Raw genomic sequence first — 15,584 nt, forward strand, 5'->3', positions numbered from 1 at the left:
CCCGCAGCTTTGGCTCAGTGGACATGTGGTGGTGCCTAGCACCCCCGCCGGGCTAGAGGTCTCAGGTTCGAGCCTCGTCACCTACAAAGGATATTATTTGAAAGAAATTCCTTGAGGGTGGCCCAAAGGGAAGGTTTTACCGACCCGCTCCGGGACTAAGGTCCGGCCCGCCTGCCCCGTATGGGATGGTTTAAGGGTCGGATCCCCTGAGTGTGGTTCGGGTTTCCTGCCCGAACGCTTGTGTGTGTGCAAATGATGACTAGGCTTCGGTCCGGACTGATGCAAGCTTGCCGTTCAAAAAAAAAAAAATGAATAACACCACTTCTGTCGAATCAATTTAAGTTCACACGCACAACACTTACACCCCTTAACTACTAAACTAGATAAACTTGACCCTCCAACTTAAGTATAAATACAACACATCCCAAAAATAACATGAAACAACCAAACAAAATAACTAACTATGAACTTTAACAATACATAATTAGATTGATATATTTAACAACAAGATTATATGCTTTACCTGCCACACCATCAAGGGCTAATTTGCAGTAACGGCTAGAATTCAGAGTTGGTATATTCCAACATTGGTCCGAGCCTAATCAACTTAGGGACAAGCACATGGTCCCTAATTGCACAAGCCACTGGGTTCTCTAAGTGCAAAACAGCACAAGTCACATTAGCCCGTACGGTCATTGAAAAGACTCGTGTCCATATCTCATTTCGGTATGACCTAAGCAAGTTCATCAAGTTCTGAAAAAATCTCCGCTTTCGTTGCATACCATGGTGAATACATCGTTAATTAGCATGTACTGCAAGTGTGGTGACTTGGATGCAGCGTGGGAATTGTTTCTTGAAATGTCACATAAAGATCTCGTCACATGGAACACAATGATTTCGGGGTACGTTCAACATGGTGAAGGTAAAAAAGCTCTTTTATTGTTTGATAATATGAAAAACGATGGGGTTAAACCAGTTTGGATCACATTCATATGAGTTTTGTGTTGGAAAATTTGGTTGGAAAAGTATGTTCCACCAATTTTTGGACACAAATTAATATATAATAAAGTGATATATATTAACACCTATGTAGTGGGTTTTGTAGCCACTAATGAGAGCTTTAAAAACGAACTAAAGTGTGTCCAAAAACGGGTTAATGGTGAATGAGATATCGCGTCTCAAAGTTGTTAGTTTAAGTGCAAAGTAAGAAAATATTTGATTTATCAACCAAGTATTTTGTAAATCTTTTCTTAGATTTTGTCAATCTTTTCTTTTCCTTCTAAGATCCTAAAAGATTTGACTTGTGATTTTGTAAATCTTTTGTTATCAATTTAGATTATGTTTGCACTATAAATACCATACTTTGGTATTTAGAAAATATGAATCAACTAACAAACACCTTTCCATAACCTTGGAGCTTCTTCTTCTACAACTTCGGTCACCCCGCTTCCGGTTACCTTTCAGGCAAGTGTTCAAGTCCGGTAGTACGTTGCTTCGGACCGGTGTACCCTGGGAACAGACGTCGAATCTGTTTAAGGGAATTGTGTCAAACACAAGCCTGGTTCAACCTTCAATTCGGTTAGATCGTTCTATCTTTTCATTCTTATTATGATTACATGATCGTTATATGAATATTATGTTTGTGTAATCTATATGTTTCAGTTTCGTATATGCAAATATTCCTACAAACTTAAACAGATTCGATATACGAAATTAATATGTTAATAATCCGATCATGAAACTGATTAGTAATCTTGTTATTATTGTTTATACGGAATAATATTCCTGCTAGTTGATATGTTATATTTGGTGGCACATATAATCAAATTAGTGATTTTTATTTTTTTTTGATGACACGCATGCATATGTTCTTGTATTCATTTACTAATCTTGTATACCAATGCTCAAGATATATTTTTTTAAATAAAGAATAGTGGATCTTGTTTAACTCTCATGAAGACTAACCCAATCGTTTATGTTACTCCGTAATAAATTAGGAATATCAAATAATTTTTCTGACTAATGGGGCAAATACAGAATATGTTATGGTGTGTTGGAGATTCCTTTCCTAATTTAAATATGGGGCCATATAACATATTGTGGAGAGCATATATTATTATAATACATGTTATGTGTCAATGTGTCATATGCTGTATGTGATGCTATGTGTGTGCTATTAATTTGTTACTTTACAAACTGATTATGATAAAAGCTACATACATACATATTATAATTTGGTGGCATAATTTTGCTGAAATCAATGTGTTATTCATAATATTCTTGTTCTGAATGCGGCTATGAACAACTTGTAAGATCGCATAGCCCAAACACAATGTCCTGCAATATAAGCCCAAGAGTCCATCCTTTTCTAAAATCAATTGGTATTAGAGGGACTTCCCCTTAGACTTATATACATACATTTGTTTTTGTCTCCCTCCTATGTGGGATAGGTTTGCACCCCCAACACAACTTATATGTGTTGAGTTTATAATATGTTTGTGTTCAGAGTTTAAATAAGCTAATGATAACTGACGTGTTCTTTAAATCCTTTTATAGAAGTGATGCATATTTATTTTGTGTGTAATTGCTATATCAATTTGATTGTGGTTTCTGTTAAATATTAATTGTTTGATACAAGTGCCATAAAAACCTTAAAGCACTTTAAATATTATCTCGATCGATCAAATAAGTAGAGCGTTGGCCTGAGTTACACTTTGACTAGTTCAAACCCCACTTTGACCAACACTTATATTATATGGATATTTTATTTAACCATCTCGAAGTCCTGAAATAGCTTAGTAATTGTGTTTTAATATGTTGATAGTAGAAAACACTTGCTATTGATGCTATGTAAACGGATTGCCTTTTCTGGATATTTATAAGGCTACTGGTATTGTTTTGTTAATGATTCATGTAAGTTTATATCTATGAAGTATGTATGCTCCGTAGCCATGAGATATAAGTTCATAGAGTAATTTTGGTGCAATTGGTAACGGATCTTATCGGTCATATTTATATAATGATGAGATTCCATTTAATTATTGGATATTGGATAATGGCCTAATGGAAGTAGTTGTTATTTAATGGGAGTAGTTGTTATGCATGAAAATATATGATTTACTAAATTCGTTGATTTGAATGTATATTGAAATTTAATACTTTATGATGATATATATATGCATAATTGAATTGATTATGATAATGACCTTTTTAGTTTAAAATAAATAAATGTACATTTAACTGTATGGCTAGTAGATATTTGATCTAAAGGTGTAATTGTATATATGCATAGCTATTTGGTGCTCAGAGACTTTAGTCTTATTGACTATTGGTGAATATATACATGATATTTAAATATTTGGTACATGTTTATCGTTTGCGATATACTCCGTAATAAACTCGGTTATTAGTTTTATATGCGATATATATTTTGTTAATTATTCTGAAGTTCTGAATAATTAAATTTCTTATCCTTTTGGAGCATGGACTGTTGTTATGATTTATTTCTAACACGTATTGAATTACGGAGTACTACTTCATATTAATTTGCATGACATGAATTAAATATATTGGGATGTTGCTTATATGAACTAAGTGATACTTGGTCAAAATTTGCAATTTTATATTACGTGATTTATAGTTGTTGCAAATTTTGTTATTTAATTCGTTGTTGAATTCAGATGCAGAGAAACCTGAAAAGTTCACGTGTGTGAACTTTAAGCATTGGAAATAAAAGATATTCTTTTATCTGACCACGCTGAACCTTGCGGGGTTCTTGACTAAAACCACTTTTCACGTTGCTGATGGGAACGTCATGCGGTTCTTACACAGGCTGAAAGACTTGAGAAGTACACAATTGTGAACTTTATACGTTGGTAAAAAAAAAAAAAAAAAAAAAAAAATTCTTTTGTCTGACCATGCTGAACCTTGCGCGGTTCTTGACTGAACCTTGCGAGGTTTTTGGCTGAAACCACTCCCAAGTTGCTGAAGGGGAATATGATGCTCAAATTGAGAGCGCGGTTCAGGTTTGGAATCATTCAGATTACTTGTGCGCAAGTCGATCGTTCTATAACGTGTTTTCGAATAGTCTTCGGACCGTTTCTGGACTGAATTCGAACTGTATTTCGATCTGTTTCCAGACAGTATTCGACACTGGTTATAGACTATCTTCGGGACAATATTTGGACAGTTTTAGACTGTTATTAAACCGGATTTAAACTTGTTTGTTTAACAGATGGGCTTAAACATGTTTGGTTTAATCGGTTTTATTGAAACGGTTTAGTTTAATCGTTTAGTATAAATCTTTTGGTTTTTTACATGTTCGGTTTAACCGTTTGAGTTGAAACGGTTTTTAAGGTGATACCTGTTTGGTTACCCGTTTGAGTTTAAACCTATTAGGTTAAACCTGCTCGGTTTACCTATTTGGTTGAAACCTGATTGGTTTAATCTAGTTGAGTTGAAACATGTTTGGTTTAACTCAGTTTGTTGAGCACGAAGTATTGTTATGTTTACTTGTTTTAAAGTAAAGATGAAGCAATTGAGAAGTTTATTGTTTTATAAAACGAAGTTGAGAATCAACTTGAATGAAAAATCAAGGTTGTTCGTAGTGATAGAGGTGGTGAATATATCACACAGTTTGCTGAATTTTGTTCACAAAATGGCATTAGATATGAATTCATTGCACCTTACTCACCTCAATCGAATGAGACTATTGAACGAAAGAATAGAACCTTGAAAGAAATGGTGAATGCCATGTTGATGAGTTTTAGTGTAAGCCAGTCAATGTGGGGGGAAGTCATCCTATCGGCAAACTATCTTTTAAATAAGATACCCTAAAAGAATAGGGATGAAACCCCATATGAGTTATGGTGGAAAAGAAAACCATCCTATGAGTACCTCAAATTGTGGGGTTACCTAGCAACGGTAGTTGTTCCCTACCTAAGGCACAAAAGATAGGATCAAAGACTGTTGACTGCATATTTATCGGATGTGTAAACACAGTAGTGCTTATCGCTTCCTTGTGTATGAATCCAAGATTTCGGATATACACAAACGTTCGATAATGGAATCGGGAAAGGTTCATTCTTTGAAAAGGCATTTCCATGCAATACAAAGGAATGTGAAAGTTCGTCTACGATAGACAATGAATATTTATTTTGTGATAATAAACTGAATCATTTGATATGAACCCGAGGGATTTCTAAAGAAAATTCTATTTATACAGAATTGAAGGAACTTTCTCCTTATAGAGGAACTACTATTGAATGTATAAAAGGATATACATGATATTTTTAAACCCTCTTCAAATGTATATTTAATGCGGTGTTTAAGTATATGAAGTGTTTTTGTCATGATACAAGAGATATGGTATGACATTTCTTGTGAAAAAAGCTATAGAGAATATGAATGATGCGTCTTTTATTCTAATGCTTTGGACATAAAGTCTATGGAGTGCTAGACTTGGACTTGTTAATGATGATTATATGCAGAGATCAATTAACAACTAATATTTCATTGTGTTGAATATATTTAAAGACAAAATCGCTTTCATTCAGTAATAGAAGGATTTGGTATATTGTGAACATCATTGATGATGTGAATTATTCACATATTATGTGAATTATGATATTGAAGATAATTATAAACATAAAGATGTCAATCTTTATTATTTTATTATCTTGAGATTTGAATTGCCTAATCAGAATTCAGATGTGAAAATATAATTTGAGTGCGAGAACTTTGTTAAGTTTTCTAAATTCAACGTCTCTAGGTCAAACCTAGAATATGACTAAGAATTGCTCAAATGTGCTAAAATACAAATCACAAAAGATGCATATCTTATGTGTAAGCATTTGAACGCTTCATTGATTAGAATCATATTAGATATATGATTATGATATCAAGTTGCAAGACATGTGGGGGAAGCTTTGATAAGTAGTAACTCTTGGGGGTGTCTTGTATTTTGATATCAAGAACATGATATATGATAATGCTTTCTAATGTATCTAATGAGTTGTACTCGATCCGAATTAGCATATGCTGTAAGTAAGCTGAGTAGATACAAGAGTAATCCAAGTACATCTCATTGGAGTTGTATGATTCCAGAGCGACAAGTGGATATGTATTCACACTTGAAAGTGCTGCTATTTCGTGAAAATCGTGTAAACAAACGATTATTGCTAGATCCACGATGGAATCAGAATTTATCGCTTTAGATAAAGCTGGTGAAGAGGCAGAATGTCTATGTCAATTCGTTAAGGATATACCAATATGGCCTAAGCAGGTGCCGGCCATATGTATATATTGTAATAGCCAATCGGTGATTGGTAGAGCTCATATTACAATGTGTAATGGTATGAATAAACATATGGTATGAATAAACATATGAGACGTAGACATAATAAAGTACGACAACTAATCTCTAGGGGAATTATCACTATTGACTATGTGAAGTCAAAGGATAATGTTGCGGATCCACTGATAAAAGGCTTAAGCAGAGAGTTAGTGTATGAGTCGTGCACGAGAATGAGACTGAAGCTCCTGAAAGGCTAAGTTTATATGAAGGAAAACCTAACTCAGTTGACTGGAGATCCCAAGATCTGAGTTCAATAGGACAACCTACTTGTATGAACTGGCGAAAGTCACTGTGGGGGAGTTAATTACTAAACTAGCAACCCCTACAATTTTAAAGGGAGTTTACTAATTATGAGTAGACTTCCTAGTTCATTCCTAAAAGTGACATGTAAGAGGATAAGCCCATGGCTTTTAATGATTCAACTGAAATAATCATGCGTGGTTAATCAGTAGCCATTCGGTGGTGAATCACCTATGTGAGAGAGAAGTGGGGTCGCTTCGAAGGGTATTGTTGGGGCACAATACTTGATAAGATCTCGCACAACCAGGCTAATGTTCATGACCATAACGAACATAACTATGAGGACTTGAGATTGTCAGGGAGAGTCTTGTGTGAAGCGTATTGTCGCCTACACAAACGGCAGACGAGTTCAAAGACATCGACGTCTACTCAGAGCCAGTAGACTAAGTGCGTTTTCACAAGCGAAAGTTCAAAGGGTAACACCTATTTATCGTATGCAAGATTCAACCGCTGAAATTTAATAGGAAGATAGTTGTTACTAAGAAGCGATCTCCATTCATGTGGGGGATTGTTGAAAAATTTGGTTGAAAAAGTATGTTCCACCAATTTTTGGACACAAATTAATATATAATAAAGTGATATATATTAACACCTATTTAGTGGGTTTTGTAGCCACTAATGAGAGCTTTAAAAACGAACTAAAGTGTGTCCAAAAACGGGTTAATGGTGAATGAGATATCGCGTCTCAAAGTTGTTAGTTTAAGTGCAAAGTAAGAAAATATTTGATTTATCAACCAAGTATTTTGTAAATCTTTTCTTAGATTTTGTCAATCTTTTCTTTTCCTTCTAAGATCCTAAAAGATTTGACTTGTGATTTTGTAAATCTTTTGTTATCAATTTAGATTATGTTTGCACTATAAATACCATACTTTGGTATTTAGAAAATATGAATCAACTAACAAACACCTTTCCATAACCTTGGAGCTTCTTCTTCTACAACTTCGGTCACCCCGCTTCCGGTTACCTTTCAGACAAGTGTTCAAGTCCGGTAGTACGCTGCTTCGGACCGGTGTACCCTGGGAACAGACGTCGAATCTGTTTAAGGGAATTGTGTCAAACACAAGCCCGGTTCAACCTTCAATTCGGTTAGATCGTTCTATCTTTTCATTCTTATTATGATTACATGATCGTTATATGAATATTATGTTTGTGTAATCTATATGTTTCAGTTTCGTATATGCAAATATTCCTACATTTTGACGGCTTGTAACCATGCTGGATTTGTCAATCTTGGGATTAAGTACTTTGACTTGATGCAAAAAGACTACATGATCAAACCCAAGCCCGATCACTATACTTGTATGGTTGATCTTCTTGGTCGAGCAGGTAAGCTTCTTGATGCTTTAGAAATTATAAAAAGTATGCCTTTTAAGCCCTATCCGGCTATTTTTGGAACCCTTTTAGGCGCATGTAGGGTCCACAAGAACTTAGAACTAGCTGAATATGCTGCTAGGAATTTGCTCGATTGTGACGCGTCAAGTGCAGCAGCATACGTTCAACTTGCTAATGTATATGCAGCCATGAGTAAATGGGATTCTGTTTCTAAGGTTAAAAGATTAATGAAGGATAATAAAGTTATAAAGTTTCCCGGGTATAGTGGGATTGAAATAAAGAATTGTGTACACGAGTTTAGATCAGGAGATAGAATTCATCCCTAATTGGGATTAGTTCATGAAAAATTGAACCAATTGGAGAAGAAAATGAAACTAGCAGGGTATGTTCCTGTTCTTGAATTTGCATTACATGATGTGGGTGATAAACAAAAGGAAAAACTTTTGCTATGGCATAGTGAGAAATTGGCGATTGCGTATGGTTTGATTAAAATGGCAATAGGGGTTCCAATTCGGGTTTTCAAGAATTTAAGGGTTTGTGGTGATTGTCATGAGGCTACCAAATATATATCCGCAATAGAGGAAAGCGAAATCATCATGAGAGATAACTCGCGGTTTCATCATTTTAAGGATGGAAAATGCTCTTGTGGTGATTATTGGTGAACTTGAAGCTTACAACTTCCTCTGTTTGTTCGCCTTTCAAGCCACCCAAGTTCAGATATCAATGAGCGGGAAGGGCCCGAGCGTTGCTGCAGGAAATGGTTAAGCTTTATGCCTAAAACCTTTGTAAAAAATATGTCAGAAAAATGACCAGAATACCCTCACCGGTGATCAGTAAAACCTGGGCATTTTGGTCATTTAACGATGGTCATTTTTAGTATGTCGAAGTAATATGATGATTTAACCGTTGCAAACAGATTAATGATTATTGGCAATCCGAAAATTATCAATGTTACAACAAAAGATGGTAAAATGGACAGGGGAGCTCTTACTATTTATTTTCATAGACTATTACATATGCTTTACTCTATTAAAAAACATTACTGGTTTATGAAAAAAAAAAAAAACATTACATTTGCTGCCACATCATCACACAGGCTTCCTTCCTGTCCGAAAATGAAAAGGATATTTTTTCATTCTTTAAATCTTAGTTTGCAGTAATGGCTCAAATTCAAAGTTGGTATGTTCCAACATTGTTCCGAGCCTAACCAACTTAGGGACAAGTACGTTGTCCCTAATTGCACAAACCACTGGGTTCTCTGACTGCAAAACAGCACCAAACAAGTTAGCCTTTATAGTTATTGAAAAGATTCGAGACCATCTCTCATTTTCGTACGACCTCATGGCATTTTCAATGACTGTTGGTCCAGCCTTAAGTGCAGGTGCGAGCTTTTCCACTAGAATGAGGGCATCTTCTAAAGCACTACAAGCACCCTGACCAAGATTAGGAGTCATTGGGTGCCATGCATCACCAACCAGAACGACCCCACCTGATGATGCCCGTGGGCTCAGTCCTGGCCACAACCACCGGTCAGCTATTGGGGTCCGGATTATAGTGTCGTCTGGGGTGGCGTCAATTATATTTTGCAACTCCGAGGGCCATTTCTTGATTAGTTCCTTGGTTTGGTTCTTTAAGACTAATGGATCGGTAATCCTTGGACCTGCAAGCTTACATTTACACAACTATTAGAATAACCAAGACTGACTAGATAGAAGGGTAGTATGGGTTTGGTGATGGGTCAAAATGGGTTAGGGTTCAAACGGGTCCTTTTTTGTATGTGTTGAGACTGGCCAAATTTTATTCCATTTGTTAAAAGTTATCTAGTCACTAATCATGATTACAAAGACAATTCGTGTAGTAATGAGAACTTGAATCTTTGAGTAGAAACTATATTTTAGGACGTATGCATCAAATATAGACGAGCGACTTTAAATCCAACTGACCCAACCCATTCGGACACATATGAACCACTCCCTTTCACATAAAACAGAACCCAAGTTGGCTCATTCATAATAAATGGGTCACAAGTCATTTTCTTAAGTGTAAAAAGACTAAACTACCCTTTATATAGTGGCGTCGTACCTGGTTCAGGGCTATTGAAGATCACGAACCAATAAACTTTTGTTTTTGAAGCTGGGGCAAAGCCGGCACGTACACCTTGCCCATAAATGTAAGTTACCCGCCGCACATATGGTTGTCCATTAGGGTAGTCTGCAAGCCCACGAAACGCACAATATCCCACATAGTTAGGCTCCGAAAATCCCATCCATTTAGCCACCGAAGAACGAACTCCGTCACATCCAATTACCACCTGTTGATATAATGTTAAACAATTGGTTAGCTCTAATTTACATTATATTTTAACACATGAAATTTGTTCTTTCTGCAGGGTGTTCAAAACAAGTATCTACCTTGGATGATATCTTAGTACCATTAGCAAGTTCTAGCAAAGTTTCGCCATTTTCATGTTTTTCAATCTTCGCCAACTTTGAAGAGTAAGAAATGGAATCTGCCGGTAGTTTTTTAGCCAAAGTTTCCAAAAGGATTCCTCTTTCAACTGTACGAACCTCTTGACTGTTCACATATGCACCAAATACAGATTTTGGTGACATAAACATGAAATTGATATATATATAGAAAATGATGCTATTAATATTCGTACGTTGGATCATCTTCTTTAAATTCGAATGAGCGTAACACTCTTTCTGAATCTGTTTTCATCTCCATCCTGCACCGTTGATTTCATGAAAACATTCAAACAGGGAAGCAACATCAAAATCAAGCCCAAATTTACAAGATCATAGAGGTAACTTAAACAGTGTTTTGTACGGAGTATGATATAGTAATTCAAAGAGAAGTGTTAAATTACAAACATACCCTTGAACCTCAAAGTATTGAGATCTAAGTTCATCACCAACTCCCATTTCATCCAAAATCTTCCAACCATTCTTGAACAAAGTCAGTGAAGTTCCTCCTGTTCGCAATGTCTCCGCCTGCTCCAGCACCAACGATCCGACCCCTAATCTTTACACGATAAAAAACTCTCAACGTAAGTAATAAAATTTCTTGATATCTTTTTTTTTATATAAACAAAAAAAAAACATAAAAAAAAAAAAAAAAAAAAAAAAAAAAAAAAAACTTGTTTAAAGAAACTGCTGTGGCGAGGCCTGCGATTCCAGCTCCTACAATGACGATTTCTTCTTTTCGGATATCCGATTGTGCACTGTTGATTGTTAGAGAACCTCGTTTGAATGTTTTTCGGTAATTTTTTCGAGGGTTATTGGTGAGCTGAGTAGCAATGGTTTGTTGATGAAGACATGGAGTGTGAAAAATTAAGAAAGATGAAGAGATTGTAGCCATTTTTGTGAGTGTGTTTTGGGATGATGTTTCAGAGATGAAAACTGAATCATGAAACCTGAATCATGTGTGTGTGTTTTGTGATCCCACTGAATTGAGTGGTGGAGAAGTTAACCATGTGAGGAGTGGGGTTCTCCCCGGGAAAATTTATAACCACAAATAACCGAACAATGATTGTTAGTAATTTGTTAGTAGTTAAATTTACTATAAAAAGATGTAATTTTAAATACAGGTCATACAGCTATAGATTTTACAGTTCAAATAAATTTTAAAAATTGTGTTACGAACAGTACATGCATAAAATATTCGCGTCACGCATGCATACAATATGCGCATCACACATGCATATAATATGACGTAGTTTCTAATCATTACATGGATGCGTCATGATTCCATTCGAACCTAAATGAGATTTTCAAACGAGATAGATTCGGGTTTCCATTTTGAAACCCTAGATCTACTTCAACAGTACCCGGATATAGCCAAAACACGTTGTTTCACGAGATTCAAGATCTAAGAACCCTAATTTCAATTGCAAATACTAACTTCAAAATCGAACGAAACAAGCGATAATAATCGAGCAATCTTAGTTCGAATAACATGAAGAAACTTATAATAAAATGAAAAAAAAACAACTACAAAAAATGAATAACATTACTTATGTTGAATAATAAAATCAAGTTCTACACGCACAATGAATAAGATACTAAGACGCACAATGAATAACAAAACCAATCAACTGTTTGATACTAAGACGAGAATAAACCACACACAACACTTACACCCCTTAACTACTAAACTAGATAAATGCTTTACCTGCCACACCATCAAGGGCTAATTTGCAGTAATGGATCGAATTCAAAGTTGGTATATTCCAACATTGGTCCGAGCCTAATCAACTTAGGGACAAGCACATGGTCCCTAATTGCACAAGCCACTGGGTTCTCTAAGTGCAAAACAGCACAAGTCACATTAGCCCGTACGGTCATTGAAAAGACTCGTGTCCATCTCTCATTTCGGTATGACCTCAGCGCATCTTCAATGAATGTGGGTCCAGCATTAAGTGCAGGCGCGAGCTTTTGCACTAAAACAACGACATCTTCTAAAGCACAACAACCACCTTGACCAATATTAGGAGTCATTGGGTGCCACGCATCACCAACCAAAACGACCCCACCTGATGAGGCCGATGGGCTCAGTCCTGGCCACGACCACCTGTCAGCTACTGGGGTCCGGATGATAGTGTCTTCTGGGGTGGCATCTATAACATTTCGAAACTCCAAAGGCCAATTCTTTATTAGTTCTTTTGTTTGTTTCTTCAAGACAAATGGATCTGTAATCTTTGGACCTGCCACCTTACATTTACACAACTATTAGAATAACTAAGGGTGTGTTTGATTAAACATAATGATTAAGCGTTGAACGATTCATAATCTGAATGATTTAGATGTTCTGAATGAAAGTGATCGTGAATGACAATAAGTTGTTTAATAATCTTTGTGAATCAGCAATATGAATGAGATACAATTACCTTATTAACGTTTTAAATGAATAAAAAATCAATATACTTGCTTGATAAGTGCAGGATATGATTTAAGTAGGATATTACAGAAAATGAAGGTGCTTAATGATTAAGAGATTGTTTCAACTCTGAAAGGTTCGGGAGCTGAACGATAAAAGTCAGTGACGGAAGATTATAAGGTTATGATTCTGGGGTCTAAATACGTCAAGTTTCAACCTTGATCCCTCCAAATTAAAATTAGAACATCAGCGGCTTATTAAATTCTAGGTTATCATACAGCATGATGTGTCATTCGGATTTCAAAAACAAAAGTCTTGAATGCTGAATGGTTCATCATTCAACGCCGAATCATTCAATTAAGAGGTAAACAAACACATTCTAAGACTGACTAGATAGACGGGTCGGATGGGTTCGGTGATGGGTCAAAACGAGTTTGAGTTTAATTGGGTCCTTTCTGTATAAACAAATTGTGCGCTACTTATGCCTACAAAGACAAATTTTATATAATACTAATAATTTGAATCTTTGAATAGAAACAATCCTTTAATAAGTATGCATAAAACTAGAATTTGAGCGATTTTAAATCTAACTGACCTAACACTTCCAACCCATACGAACCAACCCGTTTCACATAAAATACAACCTAAGTCGGCTTATTCATAAATAGATTGACCTAAGCTGCCAGTCTAGTTATTATGGGTCAAAACTCACTTCCTTAATGTAAAAAGACTAAACAGCTCTTTATATAGTGACGTCCGTACCTGGTACAGGGCTATTGAAGCACACGAACCAATATACTTTTGTTGGAGAAACTGGGATATAGGCGGCACGTATGCCTCGTCCATAAATGTAATTTACCAGTGACTCATAAGGTTGTCCATCAGGGTAATTTGCAAGCCCACGAAACGAACAATATCCCACATATTTAGGCTCAGAAAAACCCATCCATTTAGCCACCGAAGAGCGAACTCCATCACATCCAATTACCACCTGTTAATATAATGATGATAAGTTTGTTAACTCTACAACTATTGTTACATGAAATTGTTCTTTCTGCAGAGACTAATATCTACCTTGGATGATATTTGAGTACCATTAGCAAGTTGTAGCAAGGTTTCACCATTTTCATTTTTTTCGATCTTTGACAACTTTGAGGAATAAGAAATGGAATCTACAGGTAGTTGTTTAGCCAGAGTTTCCAAAAGAGCTTTTCTTTCAACTACGCGAACCTCTTGACTGTTCACGTATGCACCAAATACAAATTTCGGTGACATAAAGTTGACATGGATAAATAAAGAAATGAGGCTAATAATATACGTACGTTTGATCTTCTTCTTTGAATGTGAATGAGCGTAGAACTCTTCCATTTTCTGTTTTAATCACCATCCTGCATCGTTGATTTGATCAAAAACAATCAGAAAAGGGAGCAACATCAAAATCAAACAAAAATTTAGAACATGGAAGTAACTTAATGTTTTGTTAAATCAAAATCCAGAATAAAGGGTAAATGTCACTAAAAAGGTTACTCATGGCGTATAAATGAGTCACATTTAAACATTACATCGTCTGTAACAACCGGTTGAAAAGGGTCATGGGTCAAACAGGTAAATGGGTCCAAACGGGTCATCTACTTATTACGTTTTACGTCTATATTTTACGATTTATATATATAAGAAAATATAAATGTACATATTTGTGATTGCTTTGATAAATGTCTGACGAATGAAACTTGTTGTGCTCGACCCATTTGACCCATTCACAAGAACCATTTGACCCATCTCTAGTTATTAGCTTTAGGAATTGATACCCATTGGACCCGTTTCTTTAATTTTGGTATAGGACCCAATAGGTTGGTAGGAAACTAGGAACCCTTTAGACCTTTTCTAAGTTTTGGTTTACATTGTCATACCTAATTTCTCTCAAGACCCGCATGACCCAATTGACTCAAATTTAAGAGTATGGGTCTCAATTGTCATGTATAGAAACAACTAAAGTTCCAAATCAGGATAACTAACTAGCAACACTAGATGCAGGGATAATCAATTTGTGCAATGGTGAAACACAATTGAAACCTAGGATCCAAAAAAGAGGTAAGCCAGAGTAATTTAAAGAAAAGTGTTAAATTACAAACATACCCTTGAACCTCAAGGTATTGAGATCTAAGTTCATCACCAACTCCCATTGCATCCAAAATCTTCCAACCATTCTTGAACAAAGTCAGCGAAATTCCTCCGGTTCGCAATGAATCCCCTTGCTCCAGCACCAACGATCGAACCCCCAATCTTTACACCACAAAAACTCTCATCCTAAGTAATAAATTTTCTATCTTTTCGATAGAATGTAAACGAAATAAAATTAAAAATAATAATAGTAAAAAAAAAAAAAAAAAAGATACTTGTGTAAAAAAACTGCAGTGGAGAGGCCTGCGACTCCAGCTCCTACGATGACAACTTGTTCCTTTCGAATATCAGATTGTGCACTGCTGCTGCTGCTGATTGTTAGACATCCTGGTTTGGTTGTCGTTTTTGGGTATTTTGTTGAAGAGTAATTGGTGAGGTGATTATGAGTTGTTTTTAGTTGATGATGAAGATATGGACTTGTTGTGTGAAAAGATAAGAAAGATGAATTGATTGCCGACATTGTTGTGAGTCTGTTTGTGACCACTGTCACAAGTTAAATTGGAATTTTCCCGGGAAATTTTATGACCGTACACAACCT

General features: G+C 35.8%; 2 protein-coding genes and 1 pseudogene across 3 annotated transcripts; 1 reads left to right on the top strand and 2 right to left on the bottom strand.

Annotated features, from left to right (window-relative positions):
* The first annotated feature begins 783 nt into the window (after positions 1–783).
* Positions 784–8,649, top strand: LOC139855075 (pentatricopeptide repeat-containing protein At4g16835, mitochondrial-like; annotated as a pseudogene).
* A 233-nt stretch (positions 8,650–8,882) lies between these two features.
* On the bottom strand, positions 8,883–11,442 carry LOC139851706 (monooxygenase 2-like). The gene is made up of 6 exons (XM_071840841.1): positions 11,127–11,442; positions 10,865–11,011; positions 10,650–10,715; positions 10,399–10,561; positions 10,070–10,298; positions 8,883–9,647 (listed from the first exon to the last, which is right to left on the bottom strand). The coding sequence occupies exons 1-6, from the start codon at positions 11,345–11,347 to the stop codon at positions 9,127–9,129; spliced, it is 1,347 nt and encodes a 448-aa protein (XP_071696942.1). The 5' UTR covers positions 11,348–11,442; the 3' UTR covers positions 8,883–9,126.
* A 619-nt stretch (positions 11,443–12,061) lies between these two features.
* On the bottom strand, positions 12,062–15,339 carry LOC139851373 (monooxygenase 2-like). 2 transcript variants are annotated; one of them, XM_071840400.1, is made up of 6 exons: positions 15,262–15,339; positions 15,002–15,172; positions 14,188–14,253; positions 13,940–14,102; positions 13,628–13,856; positions 12,062–12,692 (listed from the first exon to the last, which is right to left on the bottom strand). In XM_071840400.1, exons 2-6 carry the CDS (start codon positions 15,046–15,048, stop codon positions 12,172–12,174), a joined length of 1,026 nt encoding a protein of 341 aa, XP_071696501.1. In that variant the 5' UTR covers positions 15,049–15,172; positions 15,262–15,339; the 3' UTR covers positions 12,062–12,171. The 2 variants fall into 2 exon arrangements, with proteins under 2 accessions (XP_071696501.1, XP_071696500.1); XM_071840399.1 differs by lacking the exon at positions 15,262–15,339 and having other exon boundaries at positions 15,002–15,195.
* Positions 15,340–15,584: the final 245 nt, after the last annotated feature.

This window comes from Rutidosis leptorrhynchoides, chromosome 6 (assembly GCF_046630445.1).
Source record: "Rutidosis leptorrhynchoides isolate AG116_Rl617_1_P2 chromosome 6, CSIRO_AGI_Rlap_v1, whole genome shotgun sequence".
In the NCBI taxonomy this organism is placed as follows: domain Eukaryota; kingdom Viridiplantae; phylum Streptophyta; class Magnoliopsida; order Asterales; family Asteraceae; genus Rutidosis; species Rutidosis leptorrhynchoides.

Coding starts and splice junctions, on each gene's coding strand:
- LOC139851706 (XM_071840841.1), bottom strand. CDS start 11,347: ATGGCTACAATCTCTTCATCTTTCTTAATTTTTCACACTCCATGTCTT. Junction 10,716..10,864: donor CAATACTTTGAGGTTCAAGG/GTATGTTTGTAA, acceptor TCAACGGTGCAG/GATGGAGATGAAAACAGATT. Junction 9,648..10,069: donor CTTCAATAGCCCTGAACCAG/GTACGACGCCAC, acceptor GTAAGCTTGCAG/GTCCAAGGATTACCGATCCA.
- LOC139851373 (XM_071840400.1), bottom strand. CDS start 15,048: ATGGGAGTTGGTGATGAACTTAGATCTCAATACCTTGAGGTTCAAGG. Junction 14,254..15,001: donor CAATACCTTGAGGTTCAAGG/GTATGTTTGTAA, acceptor TCAACGATGCAG/GATGGTGATTAAAACAGAAA. Junction 12,693..13,627: donor CTTCAATAGCCCTGTACCAG/GTACGGACGTCA, acceptor GTAAGGTGGCAG/GTCCAAAGATTACAGATCCA.